Source organism: Pezoporus flaviventris, unplaced genomic scaffold, assembly GCF_033815535.1.
Source record: "Pezoporus flaviventris isolate CSIRO_AGI_PZ_B2104156 unplaced genomic scaffold, CSIRO_AGI_Pfla_v1 ptg000037l, whole genome shotgun sequence".
Lineage (NCBI taxonomy): Eukaryota > Metazoa > Chordata > Aves > Psittaciformes > Psittacidae > Pezoporus > Pezoporus flaviventris.
Window position 1 is genome coordinate 17,208,973 of NW_026892585.1, and position 13,373 is coordinate 17,222,345.

General features: G+C 39.5%; 1 protein-coding gene across 3 annotated transcripts in view; it reads left to right on the plus strand.

The window, feature by feature from the left end:
* Positions 1-13,373, plus strand: part of CHN2 (chimerin 2) — a 166,209-nt gene that overhangs the window by 86,836 nt on the left and 66,000 nt on the right. For all 3 annotated transcript variants that reach the window (XM_061464862.1, XM_061464863.1, XM_061464864.1), the window contains 3 exons: positions 7,283-7,314; positions 10,372-10,485; positions 12,471-12,756. In XM_061464862.1, coding sequence (XP_061320846.1) covers positions 7,283-7,314; positions 10,372-10,485; positions 12,471-12,756 — 432 coding nt within the window. The remainder of the gene's footprint in view (positions 1-7,282; positions 7,315-10,371; positions 10,486-12,470; positions 12,757-13,373) is intronic.

Here is a 13,373-nt window from a genome sequence, read left to right on the forward strand (position 1 = left end):
TCACCCCTGACTATTTAGCAGCAGCCTTCTTGATTAAGTTTATTTTAGCTCATGTTCAGGAGCATATTGTTTTCTTTACTAGGTGAGAAGATACCTTGCTCAGTCTTGCTTTTTCTGCTAGAGCTGAATATATACAGAAATATGTTCTGGTTTAGTAGGAATAGCAGATGTCCATGGGGGGGTATGTGTGTGTTACCTTCTGGACTTTATAGTGTTTTGTCTGGTATATTGATTATTGGCTGCTGGACAGTTTGGTCAGGGTCCTAGATAGGAAACAAACCCAAGTTAGAAATAGCCTCATAAAGGGTGTCTTAAAGCAGCTATTTTGAAAGTTTGGTACAAGCAAGTGAGCAGACCCAATTTGTTTTAAGTTCTTTGTTTTTAAAAATGAAATGATAGAAACAACCTTGACTGAGTTTCAACCAGCCTGCAGGAAATGCCACAGTAACAGCCAGAGCTGCTAAGCTTTGTATGTGTCTTTGCAATGCGTTATCCTGTGAACAGGTCGTTATGCATTTTACCTTCTCTGTGGGTTACAGCATGCTATCAGAGCAGAGAAGCTGTGCAGCTTTGAGCAGCAGTTAATAAAAGCATTCTTTGTGTTCTTCACTTTTGTCTTTCCTTTTGTATTCTTTCTTCCCTGTAGTGAACTCCACTCCTACGATGTACCCAGTGCTCTAGATTTTACTGCAGACTATTTTGTTAGAAGATATCAAACACAATTTAGTCCGTTGCTATGCCAACAGATTTAAGTTGAGTTTTGTTATTTAGAGAAGCAGTGACCAGTTTATCACTTGAAGGTTCAGTTTTCTCCTCTAGAACAGTTCAGTCAATCCACTGCCTTCCCCCTGCTGCCTTCTCGCCTGAGTGCCTTAGAAAGGTGGTTAGAGACATGGTATTATTATGGTTTTATATGTAATTTATACAACCTATTCGTCTGCTTCCTATTATTTCCTGAGAGGAGTCCAGGGAGAGAATAGGCTAGATCATGGTCTCTCGGGGCCAGAAGAAACTCAAGAGGTCATCATCACTGCGTCAGGAGATATTTGCCTAGCCTCTTCTTAAAGCCTTCCAAGATTGAAGATTTCATTACCATCTCTGCTTATTTATTTACTGTTAATTGTTTTTAACACCTTCTTAAGGTCTAAACTCTATCTTCTCTTTTTGCAGTTTAAGCCTATTACTTGTTGCTGTGTCTAGTAAGCCTCTTGAAAGAGCTTTTTTTTCCTACCTGTCTGCTACAGCTTCTCTCTTCTTTTTTTTTAGGCCAACCTCTTTTCATGTCTTTCACAATTTCTAAATCCCTGCCATTTGCTCCAGTCTTTCTTGGGATGTGGTACCCAAATCCACACTCAGTATTCCAGCGAGGGGCTTTCTGAGTGGACATTGCAAGGAGAAGATTGCTCTAAGTGTCTTGTTGGCCGCACTCTTGTTTTTATACCCTGGTATGACATTCTGGGTTTGGCAGTTTTTGCGTGACAGCGTCAATGACTTATGTTCATTTTATGATCTGTTAACAATGCCAGGATCCTTTTCTGTAGGAACCTGTCTAGTCGTTGCCCCTCTGGTATTCTGAATGATTTTGACATCTTGCTTCTAGCTACTTTCTCGGAGGCACCATAGTCCCATGGCTGAAAGGGCATCCATTGAGTGGCTGTAATGCTGGCATCCCTGTGGCTCTGTGACTGCATGACAAAAGGAGATGCAGACTTCCAAAACTATTCATGTCACCTTTCTCTCTGGAGAGCCTTTGAAACACAGGCAGCACAGGTGGAATATGTTCTGGGGGCTTGTGCATTGCCAGTTTCTTTCTGAGGAATGTCTTTGCTCCTCCCTGATCATGTAGCCAAGGTACATAAACATACTCGTGAAGTAAAGTTACATGTGCTGGATGGGCTTGCCAAATGAAGCCTGTCCCATCAGCCATGCTGACTGAAAATCATAGGGGAGAAGACCATCTTTTCATTCTGTATGTGCATAGCAAGTGTCTATAATTGGCCTGTCCTTGGCTGGGAGTAGAGATGTTATATTGCTGCTACTCATACTAACAAAATTAGCAGCAAGCATTATGATATAATACTTTTCACAAAACCAAGAGTTGCTTCTCTTTGAAAACATTGGTGACAGAAAGCCTAATAGGTAATGGTAAGAAAGTCGTAAAAAGGCAGTAAAATAGGTAGATAAATATTTTCTTTCAGAAAGAATGTTCTCCCAATTTAAATTGCTAAAGAATTATTGATGTGAAATAATGTGTCCTATGTGGAGGGCAAGTTAGACATACTAATCGATCTAAGTATTCATTTCCTTAAGAAAAATTTGGAGGCAAAAAAATTAAAGAAGTAATGAAATGCAACATAGCTTTTTACTTTGTTACATTTAATGGAGGCTTACAATCTTCCTTAATCCTTTTTGGTTGTTGATTGTAAATGCTAAAGTTTACAGTTAGCTTATGACAATTCTGCCAAAAGCTGTATGATTCAGACAATAAACTTATATATAGTCTGTTTTTACTGGGCTTGTCTTGAAGGCTTCTCTTCCAACTCTTCTATTTCTCTTTACGTCAAACTGAGCTAAAAAATGATTTTGTTTCTAGTCAACTAGAATTACTGAAAAATAATTAGGATTGCTCAAAACAGAAAATACATCAGATGAAACTTCCTTTGGGAAAATGCCTCACTGCCTGCCCTAAGTGAACACACTGACATTATTAACTCTTGGATCTTGTTTCTTTGCAATTTCTGTGTACTGCAGAGAACAGAGAGCCAGGTGCAGCTACCCACCTTATTGTTTCCCTTCCCCTTTAATATACCGCTCATGGATGTGTGAAGGCAGTGGTTGAAATAGGTAGCTATATGATGTTATGCTATGTTGGCCCTTCTGAATTACAGACAGATTGCTGTCCTAGAGGGATTTCTAAATTTTCATTCCAACATTTCTAGATTTCAGCTTTGGCCACTGCATAAGGAAATATGTCCAGTTCAATGAAGCTGAAGAGAAATTAAATTTTCTGAAATTAGGGTTATCTTATTTCTGCGGCAGTACTTAGGCAGAAAGAATTCGTCAGGGTATCTTCAAATCTTCATTGCAGTGTGGCTTGGATGTTAATGCTTGGGATGAAAATCTATCACATTAGGGGATGCTCACCTCCTGCCTGCATGATTCCCAGTAGTTTTGTGATGAGTTATCTTGCAGGGTGGTGTAGGATTTTAATATAATAATCTGTACATTAGCAGGAGTATGTCATGCCAGGGCTAAACCATCCTGGCCAAAAGAGGAGCCACAAATCCCATGGCATTAAAATTCAGTAAACTTCAAAATTATGTAAACGTAATATATTGAATTAGTTTAGATAACTAGTGTATGTTTTGAAGAAGACTTATTTCCTTCTCAGTGTTGACTTCAAACCCCAGTTCAACTAACTCCACACCTTGAAGAATATGCTGTAGCATTGTAAAAATACTTGTAAAATTAGACTAAGTGTACAAGTGAGGGATTTTTTTGGGGGTGCGGGGAGGCAATCAGGTTTGGCAGGCTGAGAGTCAAAGCTGGAGTATGCAGAGTCTCTCAAACACAAGTTTCCAAAAGCTTTTGGAGAGTGCCAGGAGAGCTGTGCAGAGTTTCATTCTCTTTGAGCATGCTTAAAGATTAGATGTCATTGAATCATTGGCTCTGAAGAGTACTGGATTAGTAGTGATTTAGGCTGCTTCACCATACATCTTATTTCCTAATCAACTTCACTTTAGTTTTCAACAGTTTTGGCATTCATTGCTATACACAATTTATGCAACTATGAATTTCAGTAGTAATTTTCAGGGTTTTCCCCATGGTTTCTGGGACAACGGTCAGAAATGCCTCTCTGCAGCATTTTTGGTCTGAGATTTGCAATAGGACCTTTTTCTAAGCCAGGAAATTACCATCTCACATTTGAATTGAAAGCTGCCGCTTACTTTTAATGGAGAGAGAGAACCCATTTGATTTATCCTCTGCATGGGAGTAGTAAAACTAAGCTGTGGAGGTCTTTAAGACAAAATGTATTTTCACTATTATTTGCTTTATGTAATTTTCCTCAGTTTTGTACTTTGTTTCTGTCTATTAGCTGAAGAGTCCTAAATGGTTCAAGCCTCTGATCTCTTCCATTGCTCATTGTCTAGGGAGATAGGCCAGAGTGATGGATAAAACCAGCTGGTGACCTGGGAACAGTGGCCTGTGTTTCAACAAGGAAATTGTGAAGGCTATACAGAAAGTGATCAAAGTGTTCTTCATAGCCAAGATCTATGAAAAAAAACTAAGTGTATGTGTCCTCAGAATAAAGCTGGTTATTCTGGCCTCCTACCACTGGGAAACAGTCACTTTTCTACCTGTGGATTTTCTGTTCTTCCCACCACTAAGAATTCTTTTAGGCAGATCTGCCTGACTTTGTGTGTGCAAGCCTATTTATAGCAGGAGAGGGAAAGCTAATCCCAACTGAATTACAGTCACCTTTGCCTTCTGGGATATATAGAATTTCCCTTGAAGTTTGTACAGAGTCTGCTCCTTTGATACTTTTAAGCCCCTGATCCATCAATAGTGCAGGCTTTTGGTTTATTTCCAAGTTCAGTCCAACATTCTGGTTTTGATCTAGAGACCCTGATGTTATTTTGATCTTTTATCTTGCTTTAACTTTATTTCCTTGTGTTTCTTCCTATTGGTGAAGTTGGTTAGGAGTGAAATGCTTATTTCAGGTTAAAGGTTGCAGTGAGCACAAGAGAGGATTTTCAGATTCCGGGGCAGTTGGATGGGTTGGCAGATCTGGAGCTTCATTTTGGGAAATACTAAAGTATCTTTCCTGCATAAAGCCAAGAGCTGAAGTTGTGGCTATTTTAGACACATGGATGCTAAAAGATGTTGGAATAAAGGTTTCTCTTTTATGGAAGAAGAGGAAGAATATGGGAATTGATGGGCTTTGTGTGGATTCTCAGAAGAGCAAACCTTTTAGCTTATGATCAGCAGGAAAAAATGGAAATCACAGTGTTCAGGGCAATTCAGTCAGTTGCTAGAGTAATGATAAAAATTTCACAGATAAATTTCTGGGTTTGTATAAATGGTGTTGTGAGAAGGATACATAATGTGCCTCCATTTACACAAGGAGTTATTTCCAGATTGATTTTATAGTTACATATATACAATAGTGGAGAATCTTGTGCTTGCAGGTAATTTTGAGGGTGAGTGCCAGTACTGTTAATTCTTTCTGAAGTAGATCAAAAGTGTTGGGATTTAGTCTCTGTATACATACAAGCGAGAAAAATCTGCATTTTTAAGTAGAAGCAGATTCTGAATGCTGGGTGAAAGTCACGCTGTATCTTCTGTGATGTAAAGGTTTTATTTGGCTTTCTGTGGGAATGAAAGTTTATCTGTATATTCCTTGTCACCATTTTCAATGTACTGAGTGGCCTTTATGGTGGTCTTACTTAACCCAGTATCTAATACCCATTTTTTATTTAAGTTGCCAGCTAAATATATGCTTGAGGGGACCTTAAGATCTATAAGTAGGACAGGAATCTGACCTGCCATATATGCACATAGAAACACAGCACTTGTACTTGGCAATTCCTCTGATTTTTGCTCTCTCTTCACTTCTTTGTTTGCTTTCTCCTCTTATTCCTGCCCCTCAGAGCTCAGAAATGTTTGTATCAAGGTATTATTCCTAGGCAGGAGTTTCAAGGGTGTGACACTGCTATTGTTAGTTGCTGTGCTGGAAAAGAAAATGCCGAGCTGGGAAAGAAGCGCAGTCAGGACTTTATTGAACTCCCATGAGTCTTCCATTGAAGATTCTCATTATCTTGTGCAGCCTTCGTTCATCCTGCTCTGTCTTGTAGCCCTAGTGACTGCAGGGTAGAAAGTCAGCTGCTCCGGTTTAGTGTGTGGCGTGTAGATTATTGAATCAAAAATACGACTTTTTTGCATTTGCTATGAAGAAATACAGAAACCTTCATCAATTTGAAGTTTTTATATGTTAAATACTGTGATATAATCAAAACAAGAACAATGCTTGTGTCCGGTCAGATAAAATGGTGAAAATTCATTGGTTTTACACTAAAGGATGAAAGTCTTAGAACTACAATTTTTCTACATCCGTGTCAGTATGTATGAAGTAGTAATTCCATTGGTACGGACAGCTTTACTCAGGTATGCGTTCACCCAGGTGCCTTTTTTTAATAATCAGGAGACTTTATGTATATCTTGCATTAGTTCTCTCATGCTTACGCATGAAACTCTGGCTGAAGTTGCCACTACTGACAAGCACCATAGCTGGACAAAGAGGGAGCATCTCTGTATAAAGACACTTTAAAGAGCGGATATATCAATGAATACGCCTGAAGACCACCTGAAAACTCATTGCTGGTATGGTGACGCTACTGACGAGCGCCGTAGCTGGTCAGACAGACAGCATGTTTTTATAAAGACACTTAAATGAGTTGGTTGTATCTATGGATACGTCTGAAAACCACCGGAAAACGCGTTTGAGATGACCAGACGTGTAGCAGCAGCCTGAGCCCCCGCGGTGCAGAGGAAACGTGTGCCAGCCCCAGCGCAAAGGCCTGTGGCGCCCCCTGCCGGGCAGGCCTGCCTGATGGAGGGGAAGGCTGAGAAAACCCCTCGCTTCTTGAGAGCTTGCCTTGGAACTGGGGTCTGAGATCCGTCTCCGGGTGCCAGAAGCAGCCGGAGTTCCTCGGTAACAGCGGGACGTTCATGAATCTTGGTTCAAAGCTTTTAAAAATATTCGGGTGTCCTTGCAGCAGCATTAAGCATACTTTGGACCTGCCCCAAAGGTTCTTGATACTTCAAGGAATTTAAGATGAGGTCTAAATCCAGAAACCTTGTTTTTTTCCCAAGAATGCTAAACTTTTTATCCTCAGGCAGTTACCTTATATAGGCAAAAAAGGTTTTTAAGAGGCTAAAGGGAGTATAGGAAAAATACTCTTGCTTTATAAATACTAGATTGGCAAAACTGTTTGTTTTTATCTGTTTGTTCAGGTTTTATACAGTAATGTGGAGTTCTACTTTTCCACCATTGATACATGTTATTCTTCCCAGAAATCCATCAATAAAACTACCTCTTGTGTTCTCATTTTTCTGCTCTACTATGTAGTCACGTTCCAGTCAGAGTTTTGAACCTGCATTATTTTGTCACTTAGATGGGTGCAGTAGTTCTCATTAGTAACCAAACACAATTGATTTTTATGTAGTTTATTTAAAATCAAGTATGTATTTAATATTTTTTTCCCTTTGTTTCAAAATTTAGGTGGAGAACAGACCAAAGTATTATGGAAGAGAGTAAGTATTTTCCTCTCTGAAGTATGTTGGGTGTATCCAAAAGTAGTTGTTTTCTGAACTACAAAAAAAAAAAAAAAAGGACACAATGAAGGCCTAATAAATATTTTATTTCACCTTTCACATCAACTAGGAGTGAAATATACCAAAGCCTAATAATCTAGCTGTGTTACAGTCTGGTTCTGCTGCTCACAATCCTTGGACTGTGCTGCTCTGTGAGCTTGCATGTTTATCTTGCTTTTCTCAGGGCAGTTTGGTAAAAAAAAGCAATGTCTGGAATATTTCTTCCTCTTATTTTGGTTGTTGCTTAAACCTCCCATTCATCCTGCAGTGGCCCAGGGAGGACAGAACCGTGACAATTTTCTCTCACCATTTCTCTTACCATTTTGTGTGACTTCCCATACATTCACCACTCTACAAGGTTGTGGAAATAGGCATACGTGCTACTGCATGTGTAAGTGCTATCCTCCCTGCTACAGTTATGAGGGCCAAAATATCGAAAGAAGAGGTGTATTTTTGTTGTGAGGAAAATAAAGGACCTTTGTGCTTAGTAGTCTTCTTGACAGTAAAACAGCTTGAAAGGGGCTGGATCCTGCATTGGCATGAAAATTCGGGCAGGTGAAGTTAAAGGGCACAGCCACTGCAGGAGCCACCCAGATCTGTCATTTGGCCTTTACTAGAGTAATCTGCTGAGGCCCTAGCCCTTATAGCTAGCTAAATTACTTAGATCACATATTCTATTTTTCCTTCCATCCCAGACACTTCGTCTGTGTTTAGTGATCCTTTTCTACCATCAAAAACATCAAGAGCCAGTAGCTTTGCCCAGAATTACTGAAGTTTCATTTTTAAGTAATATCTTTGGCAGCAAGGATTTCAGATATAGCCACTAGAGTACCACAGAGCTGAAGATAGTACCTAGCTGAGTAACCCGTCACACTTCCTGAAACAGAATGTGTAAAGCCATTACCACAGTCTCTTATCCAGGAACCTGCCTGGCTGTTGACACACTCGGGGTTTGTGGAGCAGCAGGGCTGGCAGGAACTGTAAGAAGTCACCTCAGTGAACCTGCCTACTAGGCAAGATCACATTGGTTATTATTGTTCAGAAAGATTTCAGAACCACAGAGACAGTCCTCTAAAAGCAATTGACTTGGTAATCAGTAGTGCTTGGAAAGAGAATCAGGGATTTCTAGAGAAAGAAATTGAACAACCCATAATTATATTACTGTATGAATCTATGATGTGGCTTCATTTTAAATAATGCATGTAGCTCTGGTCCCTCTCTATTCCTTCCTCCTCCCTCCTTTTTAGAAAAGTTATGGAAGTAATGAAAGGTACAGCGAAGTGCAACAGTGGAACAAATGGACGCAGCTCTTATCATAGGAGGAAAACGAGCAGATCTTCCTCAGTGGGTGTCCAATAGAAGGACATGCACAGTGTTCATTGCAACTGAGCGCTGTGAAGGCTAAAAGCATAAAGATACCAAAGGGTTCACAAGTGAGATTCATGACGGGTAAAGTCACAGCTGATCATACACAACTTCTGGCTAAACCAGTGATGGATGGACAGGGATGTGAAGTGAAAGAAATATGTCACTGCTCCATGTACTCTTTCCGTAAGCATTTCTTGTTGACTGCTGTTAGAGGAAGGCATCTGAGTTCTGGGGATCTTGTACCATGTACAAGCTGGTTTTATATCCTTATATAAATGTACCAAACATATCCCTGAGAAATCTTGGATTACCCAGTGATTATCCAACCATGGTTAAACAAATTTCACAGTTGCCCCATGTATCCTGTCCCATTGATTTCTTAAACTGATCACCAGGAGAGCTTTTTCCCTAATAGCGAACCTAAAACCTTCTATATTTTATATTGAGCTTCTGAGGGCAAATAACTTTATGCTCATTGTTTCTAACTAAAGTTACAAATTGCCACGAGTTTACTGGTAAAGACACGCTCAAATCATGTCATCTAGGGGATGCTCATTTCAATTTGGATGTGGCAATAAATGGGGGGGTCCCCACCAATATAGACAGAAAGTATGAATTAATTTACATCATTTTGACTAGAAAGTCAAGATCACCTAAACCGAATACTTCTAACATGTATTAATTGAAAAGACACTGTAAAGAGAACGGAACGATTGCATCTGCATCCAAAGTGTTTTTCTTCTCTTTCGCTGCCAGGCCAGAGGCAGTGTTAGAAATGTGCCACTTCATATGTTTTGTCAGAAAAGAGAAAATGCTGAAGGCCAGTACGTTTTAGTTCTATTTTTTCAGACAGCAGCAAAAATAGGAATTTTCAGAACCTCTGAGGAGACCCTTGGAGACTTACCAGCTAACAAAATGTGCATAGGAGTTAAGACTTAAACTGCTGTAGAGACTGCATTTGTACTTATGGAAAGATCACCACTACATATTGATTATTGTAAGGTTAATTGTGTATCCTAGGGCCTCTTTTCTTTCTTAAAATAGCAATGACAGAAGAATCGGAGAAGTATTGCTTTTTTCCAGCACTGAATGCAGAACTCACTGAAATGAAGACAACATTATTTTTCTTAAGGCTACTCTGATTCTTCTACTTTAATATATGAATAGAATTTTGAATAATTGTTGCCATTTTTTGTCTCAGTTTCCCTTATAAATTTGAGGAAGCAATGTTAATATAAAGCACACTGATAGTAAGAGTCATCTCTCATTTTAAGGCATCTCCATTTAAAAATATAATGTCTTTGTGCCTAGTTTTCAATTTTGTTGTGAGGCCCGTAGAAAAGAAGCAAGGAAGAGGGGCGTAGACTGCTAGAGGAGAAAAGCTGTGAAAAGATGGGGCATTGACAGAACGTAATCTTTGGGTGCAGTTGAGTGTTTTGCTGACTGAAACTGCATACATAGAGTAATTCTTGTTTTGTCTCAATGCTGCTGCCAATGCTGGATGGCTGTCCTGGCACTTTTAGACCGTGATGCTCCACAGTGCAGAAGTTTTGAAATGGTTTCTTGGGGTGGAGGAGGAGGTATTTCCGGTTGGTTTGTTCTGTAAATCACTGAGATATCTTCCCTTAGGTTTCACGGGATCATTTCTCGGGAGCAAGCAGATGAAATACTTGCTGGTGTAGAAGGAGCATATATACTTAGAGAAAGCCAGCGGCAACCTGGCTGCTATACTCTTGCTCTCAGGTAAATGGTGTTTTAATGAAGGCTTACAGTTAAAATGTAAATGTGTTTAATGGAGGGGATTATACCAGTCCCTTTTGAGCAAAGTCTATGTCCACTCTTATTTAATACACTTCATGGTATCAGAAGGATTTTACACCCTTTTGGCAGCAGTTTGACCATCACAGTACTGCAGCAATGCAGCTACTCCATCAGCGCTTGGCTGGGAGGTCCCTTTTCAGTAGCAGACTGTGTTCATTTTCAAAATCTTTGCTACCTAGAGTGAGTGTTGTTAAGATGGAGCTTCTCCTTTAAAACTGTGTAAGAGATGAGTGAGAACAGAACAGGAGAATGCGCCAGCAGAGGACACAGCCAAGTTGTCCTCTGAGCTCAGTGATGTGTTGTACACCAAAACATTCCTGGACAAACCTGAAAAATCATGAAGTCCAGTGGCTGAGCAGCTGTCATAGGCACCATACTGCACTTCAGTTTTCTTCCCTATCTGGAATTCAAGCTTGCTGTATACAGTACAGTGTAAAGCACAGGAAGCTGCTATTCAAAGAAATAAGTCTGCTATTCAACTGAATGAAAAATTCAGTGAGAGCCCAAACTACAACCTCACTGCCCCACACAGGTGCACTTCCTCAAAGATACAGCCACTCTTGGCTTTAGATGTGCCATTCAAAAACTGCCCATGCAACAGTCTTAGAGCTGCTGTGGGTTAGTGGCAAGAGGACAAGATATTCTATCGGGCTTTGACAAAAAAATCTCCCTGGCAATAGTTTGCAGGTTTTGTAGCATGATTACTTCTGTAAGATATGCACAAAATAAAAGTCTGTGTATTTTATCCTTCTGCTGAAAAGCTAGAAGGAAAAATTCTTTAAGGAGTTACCCCAAGTAGCTGTGATATAGTGCTGAAACCATTCTCAGGATTTGTATTGATGTGCAGATGGTAGAGCTGGAAAAGTTGGTGAGTCATGCCAAATAAAAAGTGGTGTAAATTAAAAGCAACTTTTGTCAGCTGAAAAAGAACAAACATGATTTTTTAGAGTCTTAGTAAGAAATTTCAAAATAAAGAATAAAAAGAGCTACTAAAGGATGGCAAAGTGCCTGTTGTTTTGACACAACAGCATGGTTTCTAAATCCTTTTTATAGAATCAAAAACTGAATTTGATTATAAATTGGGAATTTATATGAAAACTGTGGGGAAAAAATAAGAGGCTTAAACAGTTTTATTTGAATGCTTAACAAAGTATGCAGAGACAGGTACATTTGATGCGCTATAAGGACCATGTAACTCAATGTTGTATCTTTGAATCCGTTAATCAAGAATAAGATTCCAACCTTGGTGTTATAAACTGAATATGCTACTACAGCACTTTGCTTTTTAAAACACTTTAGAAAAAGCCCATAGATTACACCTGCCACGAATAGGGCCAGAGTTATCCCACAGTACTTTGGGTGTTTAATTGGGCCCCTGAATTAGGAGCTCAGTCTCCCTGACTTCCTTCCAGGGAGTGATTTGACCCTTAGGATTTGAATGACTTGCTAGAGATTCTCATCTCTCTTCATTGACTGTAAATATGCCCATGGTGATTAAGCATCCACTTTCTGCACTTCAAAAATGTTTCTGGATGGAAGAGCCCTTAACATGGTTATACATCCAGGTGTAATGTCTTGCCAATGCAAACATACCTTTCCAGTCACTGCAGCAGTCCCTTTAGGATTCAGATTTAAGCCATGTACATCTAGGTCACATAACTTGTTGCAAGGACTTGGGCTCAGTTCTGTAGCCCAGTCCATGTGATGCAGTGAGGTTTGGGACTGGGTTTGAACTTGAAGTAGTCTCTCCACAGAGATACAGTTGCAGCCATATACATATTCAATATGTAATGCAGACATAGACTTGCCAGCAAAGTTACCTCCTGAGAGTTTTGCCAGTATTAATGCTCACTCTTCCCTCTCTCTTTCTTCTGTCCCTCTTTTTTTTTTTTTTCTGATATTTTCAGATTTGGCAATCAGACCTTGAACTATAGGTTGTTCTATGATGGGAAGCACTTTGTTGGAGAGAAAAGATTCGAATCAATCCACGATCTGGTTACAGATGGCTTGATAACATTGTATATAGAAACAAAGGCTTCTGAATATATTTCCAAAATGACAACAAACCCCATCTATGAACACATTGGATATGCCACTTTGCTTAGAGAAAAAGTGTCCCGAAGGCTGAGTAGAACAAAAAACGAATCAAGAAAAGCAAGCGTAATGAGTGAAGAAAATACCCCTGTTGAAAAGGTAAGTACTGAGCTTAAAATTTTGGCAATTAATACCGGTCTTTCTATCAAATCTGGGAGGAAAAAAAGGTTTTGTCCAAAGACCTGTTTCTATTTTTCTATACTGCGTTAAGTATTACTATCCCACTGAAAAGTTTGCATCCTGTTAATGCAGTCTTGGCTCCAAACTAATATTTGGCCGGAGCTTATGATAAAAGCTTTCTAATAAGTACCAAATGCAAATGTTTTCACTGTGTAAGTATAGGTATATATACCATCTAACTTAGGAACTGCATCTAAAATTTTTCACAAGTTGTGTTTCTTCGTCCATGTATCCTGATGCATATTATAGAGTAAGATGATGAAACTGGTTCCCACTGACCCTTCACCACAGCTCAAGTTTGTTATCTTTCCATTCACAGTGCAAAGCTCCTCTTTTCTATCAAGTCTTTGGTGGATGGGTCTCAAATTGCAATATTGTGTGTTTTCTTTCCTTTCTTCTCATGGGTCTGAAATTGGGATGTGTTTGCTTCCCTTTCTTCTCGCTCTTCTCATTTGAAGTGAGCTTTCCTTGATCTCTTTCTCTCACATATCCATATCCCATAGCGTTGTATGGGCTAGGACTTACTTACATGATTA